The 10645-nt window shown below is 44.0% G+C and overlaps 1 protein-coding gene across 2 annotated transcripts in view; it reads right to left on the bottom strand.

Moving 5' to 3' along the window:
* Positions 1-4344: 4344 nt before the first annotated feature.
* NPFFR1 (neuropeptide FF receptor 1) overlaps positions 4345-10645 on the bottom strand; it is a 52300-nt gene continuing 45999 nt past the window's right edge. For both annotated transcript variants that reach the window (XM_053313161.1, XM_053313162.1), the window contains one exon: positions 4345-10542. In XM_053313161.1, coding sequence (XP_053169136.1) covers positions 9651-10542 — 892 coding nt within the window. In that variant the 3' untranslated portion in view covers positions 4345-9650. The remainder of the gene's footprint in view (positions 10543-10645) is intronic.

Genomic DNA, 10645 nt, shown 5'->3' with positions numbered 1-10645 from the left:
GTGTATCGCTTCACGTCGGGGGGAAAGGGCGGACTTAGAGTGGAGTGAGGTTGGTGGTAGTGCCGGGTAGGGGCAAGGAAGCTACCTGAATTTTTTCAAAGGATTTGGGCAGAAGGCTGATTTTTGGTGAATTGTTGAAGTTACGCATCTTTAAGGTTTAGATTCTATGATAGCAGATGAGAGTGGATTCATGGTGTGTCATTGAAAATCTCATTAGCTATCATAGAATCCACACTCAGAACACCTCAGAAGCAACAAAACTCCAACAAAAGAAATCACCAAATCTGTTTTGGATTTCATGACCCTAAAGCACATTTCAGCACATTTGGCCACCTCGCTGCTTACCCCTACTTCTAGATCATTTATGAAGAAATTAAAAAGCACTGGTCCCAGTACAGATCCCTGGGGGACCTCACTTCTTACTTCCCTCAATTGTGAAAACTCTCAATTTATACCTACCCTCTGTTTCTTGTCCTTCAACCAGCTAGCGATCCACACATGTACTTGTCCCCTTATCCCATGAGCACTACGTTTTCTCAGGAGTCTTTGATGAGGAACTTTGTCGAAAGCTTTTTGGAAGTCCAGTTATACTATGTCAACTGGATCACCTTTATCAGCACACTTGTTGACACCCTCAAAGAAGTCCAAAAGTTTTGTGAGGCAAAATTTACCTTTGAAGAAGCCATGCTGGTTCTCTCTCAGCAGGGCCTGTTCTTCTATGTGCGTTACAATTTTATCTTTGAGGATGCTTTCCATTAATTTGCCTGGAATGGATGTTAAGCTAACTGGTCTGTAATTTCCTGGATCACCCCTGGGTCCCTATTTGAAAATCGGTGTTACATTGGCTACTTTCCAGTCCTCTGGTACAAAGCCTGATTGTAGGGTTATATATAAGTTATATATTTTTGCAAGGAGGTTGGCAATTTCACTTTTGAGTTCTTTGCGGACTCTTGGATGAATGCCATCTGGCCCTGGCAATTTGCCTTTTTAAAATTTTTCCCGAGAGTTTAGAACATCAACTCTTGTCACTTCTATCTGACTCAGTTCTTTAGCCTCCATCCCCAAATAGCATGCTTCAGGAACAGGTATATGCTCAGTATCCTCTGCCATGAAGATGGATGCAAATAACTCATTTAGCTTCTCTACAACCTCCATATCCTCTTTAATAATGCCTTTCATTCCCTCATTGTCTAATGGTCCAGCCACCTCCCTGGCAAACTTCCTGCTTCTGATGAATTTTAAGAAGTTTTTTTTATTCCCCTTTATGCTTTTAGCTATATGTTTCTTAGACTCTCTTTTCACCTCCCTTATTGTCTCCTTATATTTCTTTTGCAGGAGTTTGTGTTCCTTTCTGTTTTCATTTGGACAGGCATTCCACTTTCCGAAGGAAGTCTTGTCCCCACACCCCAGTCCCAAAGAATACGCAGACGCAATAGGCTTGGGGGAAAGGGCCAAATTTTATTGACGTGGTACAATGAGTGAACTGTGTGAAGCAGACTCCACCTCCTTGCAGTGCAGGCCTAACCAGGCTGGTTTTGGATACTGCTGTCCTTGCCCATGCCCCCAAATGGGCAACACACCCTGACTCTGGATAGAAGTGGGATAAGTCCACTGCATCCCCCTCCTTGTCAACCCGTCAGGATCAGGGCAACTCCTAGGGCTTCACACCCTCCAAGCCGTGCAGCCTTATGAATACACCGTGCAGTGTATGAAGCCCTGAAGCAGGTTTCCTGGAGAATCTAAGTCCCTGAGCCGCCAAGGTTCTAGAGACCGATTGTCCAATCCACCTTTTTCCAAACTGCCCAAGGGTGCTCACTGATCTCAAACCCATGTGCACCTCCACCCAGCCCACACTGTACCTGCCACAAAGGCAGGTCAGCCTAGCTTGGCCTTCCTGTCCCATCCCCCTCCAAGATCACAGCAAGCCCACTCCACAGGTTCTCTTCATTTGGACAGGCCTTCCAGTTTCGGAAGGAGGTCTTCTTCCCTTTTATGGCTTCCTTGACTTTACCTGTTAGCCATGCTGGCATCCTCCTGGACTTAGTGGTACCTTCCCTCCTTTGAGGTAAACAATCTAACTTGGCTTCTAGTATTGTGCTTTTGAGTAAACTCCATGCATTCTAGAGCAAAGTGACTCTCCTGATTTCCCCTTTCAGCTTTCTTTTTACCACACTCCTCATTTGGAGAAGTTTCCTCTTTTGAAATTCAAAGTGTCTGTGTTAGACTTGCTTGGTGATTCTCTCCCTGCATGTATGCTGAATTTGATCGCGCTATAGTCACTGTTCCCTAAAGGGTTGATGACACTGACATCACACACTAGGTCCTGGGTGCCACTCAGGATTAAGTCCAAGGTTGCCATCCCTCTGGTTGGTTCCAAGACCAACTCTTCTAGGGACAGTCACTCACCGTATCTAGAAATTTAACCTCTTTGTCATTACCTGACTGTGAATTGATCCAGTCTATGTGTGGGTAATTGAAGTCACCAATTATTACTGCCCTGCATCTCCTTGACACCTCCCTGATTTCCTTCTGTAACTGCCAGTCACTGCCAGCATTTTGATCTGGAGGCTAATATCACATCCCCAGTAGCACATGTCCTTTCAGGCCTTGTATTGTCACTCACAGGGCTTCTGTGGAGGACTCCGGTCCTCCTAGGTTTCCTTCCTTGTTCAATTCTATCCCTTCTTTAACATGCAGTGCTACACCACCTCCAAGGTGCCTCTCCCAGTCCTTTCTTTAGAGTTTATATCCAGGGATAAGAGTGTCCCACTGGTTCTCTCTGTTTCACTATGTTTCTGTTATGCCCATTAGCAACCAAGCACTCCAGCTCACCCATCTTGGCTCGGAGGCTTCTGGCATTGGCATATAAGCACCTATACGCTAAATCCCTTACCTGGTGTCTGCTATCTTTCTTTTGATACTTTGACCAGCTGGCACAGGCTTCAGTCTGCTCTCTATGTAGTTCTGCTCTGTCCCTTTTTGTTTTATCTGAATCCTTTGCACCCTCACCCTTTAAAGGATGGCCTTTGCCAAACCAGATACTGCCCAGCTCCTGTCAGCTATTCCCCAGGCGTCATTTTAAAAGCTGCTCTGCAAACTTTTTGATTTTAAGCGCCAGCAGTCTGGTTCCATCTTGGTTCAAGTGCAGCCCGTCCCTTTTGTACAGGCCTTGCTTTCCTCAAAATGTATCCCAGTGCCTAACAAATCTAAACCTCTCCTCCCAGCAGCAACGTCTCATCCACGCATTGAGACCCCTCAGCTCTACCTGTCTCACTGTACCTGCGCGTGGAACAGGTAGCATTTCTGAGAATGCTACCTTGGGGGTCCTGGACTTCAATACGCTACCTAGCAGCCTAAATTTGGGTAAAGCATCTGCCCTGCATGCAGAAGGGCTCAACATCACTTTCTGGCATCTCCAGGTAGGGCTGGAGAAGACTCCTGCCTGGAACCTTGCAGAGCTGCCAGCAATCAGCAGAGCTGATACTGAGCTAGATGGACCAGTGGTCTGGCTCACTGTTAGGCAGCTTCCTATGCTCCTATGTGCTTAACCCATGATTGAAACCCCACTAATTGCAACTAGTGTTAGACTCACAATTGAAAACCCTTTTGTGCTTAGCCTGTGATAGACCTTTTGACTGCAGGATCGTCTTTCTATGCCTTTCACAGGATTGATACGCAGAAATCACCAAGTGAAGCTTTTCATGGCATAAAATATGATCACCTGCTAACTGCTGCTGCTCAAATTTCTGTTAAAGGAAGAGTTACAGGAGCTGGCTCAAAAGCTGGCAGCCTTAACTGCAATGGAGGCTTCAGAATTAGTATGGGTAGACATGCTCATACTGTAATTGCCCCCTGCTAACTGGGCAAAGAGGCATCTTTCAAGCTAGTGATTTGCTTTATATTAAGCAGGGGGAGAGCAACTGGCCCTATTAAACTCCAGCACAGCCTCCCCCGCTGGTATGTTTCCCAGACTATGGGAAACTCCTATCTCAGGCAGCAGCAATATAGGAAGATGCTGAAAGGCATCAACTCATACTGTGCAGGAGATGGCAATGGTAAACTCCTCCTGTATTCTATCAAAGACTATCACAGGGATCTGAGGTCCTCAGGAGTTGACACTGAATCGATGCCACACTTTACCTTTACAGCATCCCTCTAGTGGCTGTTGAGGGTGTTTCTACTGAGTGTTTCAGACTGCAAGCCCTTTGGGACAGGAAACTACTTTCTCCTTGTTGTTCTTTTTCTATGTAAACCACTTTGAGAACTTTTTGTGGAAAAGCAGTATTAATAAATAATTATCATAATTATAATAAAAATAAATAAATAATAGAGAAGAGCAACAGAGAGTACCTTTTATTTCTGTTACATAGCCAATAACTGTCTAATAGCAACATCACCACTTTTACAACACAAGTCAAATAGTTACTACAATGCCAAATACTGTAAGAGTTCTGACACGGACAATCCATACTCACAGTGCAATGGAAGACAAAGGGCCAATACAGGTGGAAAGCACTTTGAGCAAATTCTGGGTTTGTCTTTCAGAACACTTTCTTATTTGAATGCTCACTTATATTTTCTTGGTTTTATACATTTGTTAAATGCTGGAATTTATGACAGATGAGATTTGGATTCGGCAGGGCTGTCAATTCCTACCCCCGCCCACCTTTTAACTGGTCCCTGCTCCTCTGCCATTAACAGCAGATATCAACAGTGATCTGCAGACAGCAGCAGTGATCACAGTTACCTCTATGCTGCGAAAAGCTTAATATACTGACTTCTGTGGATCAAGCTGCTTCTTTTCTGTTTAGTTGGCAATTCCATTCTGTAGAACTGCATCCCTTGCTGCAATGAATGGCGTGCGTGATGCTCTTTCAGGTGTAGCAGTTCAGGAGAAGGTTCATGAACTAGTTGATGCTCTCTCAAATATTCTATGAAGTTGGTGAGGCAGCATCTTCAGTTGCAGAGCCAGCAAATCTTCTGATGAAGAACCAGCAAATCTTCTCTAAAGAGCAGTGCTGACTTCAGCCTTCTTGAATTTTAGAAGTGTCAACCAACATATAGATAGGGTAATCTGCTAGACATTAAAAGAGTTTTCAAAAAGCTTTTGACAAAGCTCTTTACCAAAGGCTTCTACGTAAACAGAAGTCATGGGATAATGACCTTTTATGAATCAGTAGTTGGCCAAAGAACAAGACACAGAAAGGCTCTACACATGCAATGTGTGTAGAGCCAAACAGGGTTTGTGGAGAGGGGAGGCTTGACCCACGCTCCCAACAGACGAGCAGGGAGCCCACCCTGGGCAGCTGGATCAGCCGCCCTGATGATTACCAGCTCTGTCATGAAGCTGGTAGGGGTGGCGGAGATCAGGGGCTTCCCGGCCTGCAGAAAATCCATAAGGCACCGCGCAGGTGTGCAGGGCCTTGTGGGGAGCCTCCCAATGCTGGAAGTCTTGTTGTAGCCCCCCAGTCGGGAGGCTACTCATGAGTCACTGTGCCGCAGAGCCGTGCCGACACACAATCTTTTAACCCAGTTTTTGGCCCGAAACCCTGGCTAAGTTGCGGGCTCTGTAAGCGGGCTTGCTGCTGAGCCACCGCCGGGAGCTGTGTGGCTCCTGTTGCAGCACACAAGCAGCAGGAACTGGGCTGGGCTCCCTTAGCCCAGTTCCTGCTGCCTCAGAGACAGAGAGTAGGACTAGAAAGACATTTTTCACAATTCAGAGAAGCACGCAGTGCGGTGTTCCCAAGGATCTGTTTTGAGACCAGTGCAATTTAAATTATTCAGAAATGCTCTGGAGTCCGGGTGAGCCGTGATGTAGCCCAGTCTGCCGATTACTTAAGAAGGCAAATGTGATTTGATGCGTACGTGCATAGTAATGCAATTGCGCACTGAGTCAAAAGCAACGAAACCAAACCAGCTTCACATATATGCTGCTAAGATCTGTCTGTGAAAAACCAGGGAAGAAATCTTGGGATATTTAAAATATAAGATAGCTGAGATTTTAAACGATGCTATTGTCATCTTAACTCAATGCCTGGTGAAATAAATAAAAATTTTACCCAATAATTTTGGATCATAGAGCTGTATTAACATAGCAGATTTCAAAACTGTTAAGGATAATATGATTGGTAATTACTGAAAAATCCAATTTGTAGGAGAGAAAAATAAGTCAATGTTAAATTTTGATATCACTGATTTTGTGTTGTTTAAGAGTGCCAGATTGAGTTTTCAGATACCCGAAGCAATCAAAAACGTTACTGGTTATCTATAACAACTACGGATATTCTTCATCTTTTTCTTCACAACAACAACAAAAAAAAAACCTGGGCATTAAAAAAAGTTATTTTAAAAAGAAAATAGCTGCATTATCTTGTAATAGCCGGCTTTCTCCTATGGCTTACTACCTGTAACAACATACTGGTGCAGGTATAACATTCCTGACCTCCTTTAGGAGATGGGGAGCATGAGTGGCATCATCAGAAAAATATATATCTTGGGAGGGCACAGAAGGAGCAAAGTGCACAACTGGGAATGGGAGCTTTGTCCCACATATTGGATTTATATATCGCATTAATGCCCCCATCCGTGACATTTTTTATCTGGAGTAAGTCCTGTTGGTTCTGATGATGGAGCTAACTTTCAAATAAGTAATCTTGCAAATTCAATTCAATTTAAGGATGCAGCCTTATTTTAAAAGCTAGTTTATCATTTAGCAATGGGCCGGGAGATCTACTCTCTGGTGGGGGTGGCTTTATGCCTCCTCTGATGCCACCTATGGTGCCACGGGCTTTCCCTTTCCCTCCCTCCTCCCTTTTCCCACATGCAGAGGGAATGCTACTGATTAAAGCAAAACATGGAAGGGCAGAGGCATTTTGCACAGGAAGAGGGTTTGACAGGGAGAGGCCCTGCAACATGTACCCAGCTGTGCTCCTAGCCATGACTAGGAGACTGGAAAGGTGCATTTGCACTGGGGGGTATAAAGAGATTGGAGCCCCAATCTAAATTAGCCCTGTACATTTAGCAACATCCTGTGGCCACAGAGATGCCAGTGCAATGTTATTGTTATAACACTGAGAAATGTTATTGAGAAAGCAGAGGCACTGAGAAAGCAGAGGCACTCGAAGAAGCTCCATAACTTAGAAATCAGCTCTGCCCCGCTCACATGATATTTGAACAAATCTTGATTTTTAGCCTACTTTCCAGTAGGCTTATGAGATCACCAGGCATTCTGTGTGTCCGTGTGTGTGTGTGTGTCCCCTCCTATCAACTTTGCAACGATTGGACCAATATGAACCAAATTGGGTACAGTTGCAGGGACACATAGCGACACCTCCACAGTGTTGTTTGTGATGATGTCATCTACCCCAGTTAAAGATGGTGGACACGTAAACTTTTGAGGTGCAAATGGGCTAACTTGTGAACCACTTAACCGATCTGAACCAAATTTGTTACAGATATAGGGACACATAGGGACACCTGGACAGTGTAATTTGTGATGATGTGATCCACCCCAATTAAAAATGGCAGCCATGTGAACATTTGAGGTGCAATTGGACTAACTTGTGGACTGTGTAGCCAGTTTGAACCAAATTAGGTACAGTTGTAGTGAGTGACACGCAGGGACATCTCAATGTTATAATTTGTGATGATATTATCCTCCCCAATTCAAGATGGCAGATGCATGAACTTTTGAGGCACAAGTGGGCTAACTTGTGAACCACGTAACTGATTTGAACCAAATTTGCTTCAGCTGTAGGGACACATAGGGATGGTGTAGTTTGTGATTATGTCATCCACCCCGGTTCATACGACAGACATATGAACATTTTAGGTGCCAGTGGGCTAACTTGTGGACTGTCTAACCAATTTGAACCAAATGAGGTACAGCTGTAGTGAGTGACACACAGGGACACCTCAATGGTATAGTTTGTGATTATATCATCCACTCCAATTCAAAATGGTGGATGTGTGAACGTTTGAGGTTCAAGTGGGCTAACTTGTGGACTGTCTAACCAATTTGAACCAAATGAGGTACAATTGTAGTGAGTGACACACAGGGACACCTCAATGGCATAGTTTGTGATGATGTCATCCAGCCCAATTCAAGATGGCAGACATGTAAACTTTTGAGGTGCAAGAGATCTTACTTGTGGGCCTCGATTTGAACCAAATTTAGTCCAGTTATAGAGATAGTGAAAGGAAAGTAGGCAGATTAGTCCGTACTAGAACAACTTTGTGTGTGTGTGTGTGTGTGTGTGTGTGTGTGTGTGTGTGTGTGTTGGTGTCTTTTCATATGGGAGAAGAAAGTCCAGCTTGACCCTTTAGCTAGCAGACTACTGGACTTGGATTTGGATTCATGTATCACACAGTGCAACCCTGGACAGGTTACTATTTCATATAAAAGGAGAATCCGAGGGTCTTGTTTTGAGAAAGAATGGGAAATGGACTATAAGTAACTTTGCATGCTTGAAGTGATATATGAATGATTAATAGCAACAATAATGTTGCTCAGTGGTGTATGGGCTTTCTAAATAATCATGGGTCTTATTTGGTGCTTTTTAATGTGGGCCATTTTTCTCCCTGAACTTCAGGTATTGGAGATTAAATTTATTTGTCTCACTGGAATGCGGGGGTGGGGCATGATGGTTGCAGTGCACAGAACATTGAAGCTGGTTTAATCACAATCACATGGGTGAAATTAAACACCCACGTAGTCACAGCACGTAGTCACTACATAGTCTGTTTCAATGATATGTAGATCAGGCTATGTGGCTGTGACCCTCAGACTTTTGTAAGTTTGTCAGTTCTGTCAACTGGAATCCAGAGTGGTGCTTTTGTCATCCATCCATCCCCCATAGTTTCTATATCACCATGTTATCATAGAGGTGTGGTAGTGTTCAAATGCCTAGAGTTATAGTGCCTCAAATGCAATTCTCTCCAATCTTGGAAGCTAAGCAGACCAGAGTGTGCCACATGGATGGGATTCCCTGGAAATCTTGGATGCCACAAGATCCCCCACAAAATCTAGTGGGATGTAGGATCCAACCATGTGGAAGCAGCAAATACAACAACAGTAACGAAGAAATTATTCCGATTTCATCTTACAAAAAGTAATGGGGATATGATGGAGTTTAGGTAAAGTAAATTATTTGACCTGCTTTCAGTATGCCTCTCTGCTGCTATCCTCCTGTTTATCCTCCTATCCCCTAAATGGAGAGTTTTTCTCCCTTACCTTGCTTTTTAAATATGAGGTAGCACAGCCAGTAATCTCTAACATAAGAGGTAGCTGACCAGTAGCAGACAACTGTGCAGACCTTCTACATCAAAATAACTGTTGTGCCTAGTTCCTCTTTAAGCACAGACCTGAACCCCAAGATCTCTTTTGAGGCCCAACCAGAACATGGTTTTAAGGAGACATTATGCATTTGTACACAGAAAAACTTGATAAAAACTGGTCCATGCTATACTGAAGTATCAAAATCTAAGAAGAAGAGGAAGCTACTCCAAATGTCACATATTTTCTCTTGGATAGCCACAGTGGTAAAGAGTTTGGTCTTAGCTTACTTGAAATGTGTTTGGTTCATATGCATTGGAAATAACATTGATGTATAGTAAAGTCAATCTCAATCTCACAGGAATCTCAAATATCCTTAGATATCCCAAGCTGGGCTACTGACGCTATTGGGAGAGCAACCTTTACTGTCAAAATCCTCCACCATCAGCCCGTGGTGAGCTACTCGACCATTACTTGTTGGAAACAATCCAGTTCTCAGGAGGCTACTTTGTCCAGACTCAGAGGGCTGTACTGAGTCACTGCCCTGAACTTCAACAAAAATCCGATTGCGTGCCCCAAAGAGGAATCCGCTATTGTTCCTATCAGAATAGGTGTCTTTGTGTTCCCTTTCCATGGAGCAAAGCTGGACTTTGAAGGCCTCTTGGAATCCTCTCCTGAAGTTCTCATTGAAGTACCCATAGATGATTGGGTTAATGCTACTATTAAAAAAGGCCAGCCAATGCGCAAAGGGGAAAAAATAAACCGTAATGAGGTTGAGTTGATACTCAGTGAGGTTCCCATAGTCTGTCAGCAGCATTAAAGTCCATAAGGGCAACCAAGAGAGAGTGAAGAACAATGCCACAATAATCAACATGTTGATTACTTTGACTTTCCTCTTGGAGACCCTTCTTCCTTCATTCTCTTCTGGCTGTGAGCCTCCTATGGGCATGGATGACTTGAACAGTTTGAAGGCAATCCGAGCATACATGATGACAATCAAGGTGAGAGGGGCAAGGTAAATGTGAGAAAAGAGAATGGTTGTGTAGATCTTACGCATCTCCTGGTCTGGCCATGCCTCCCAGCAGGAGTAGAGTGGATAGGAATTGTTGTAGGCATCCAGCATGAAGTGGTATTCATTCCTGGTGACAGTCAAAGTGACTGCAGAGGGACACATGATGATTAGGGCTAAGACCCAAATGATAACAATGGTGATCAGGGCTTTCCTTAGGGTTAGCTTCTGTCTGAATGGGTACACTATACAGCGAAACCTAAGAGAGAAGGAAAAAGCAGTAAGTTTGGGAACTGAGACAGGTATAAGAAACCAGCTTTTCCTTAACCGTTTGCTAAAATGATCTGTTTGTGTGCTCATTA

This window comes from Hemicordylus capensis, chromosome 3 (assembly GCF_027244095.1).
Source record: "Hemicordylus capensis ecotype Gifberg chromosome 3, rHemCap1.1.pri, whole genome shotgun sequence".
Taxonomy (NCBI): domain Eukaryota; kingdom Metazoa; phylum Chordata; class Lepidosauria; order Squamata; family Cordylidae; genus Hemicordylus; species Hemicordylus capensis.
This window is presented reverse-complemented; position numbering and strand designations above follow the sequence as displayed.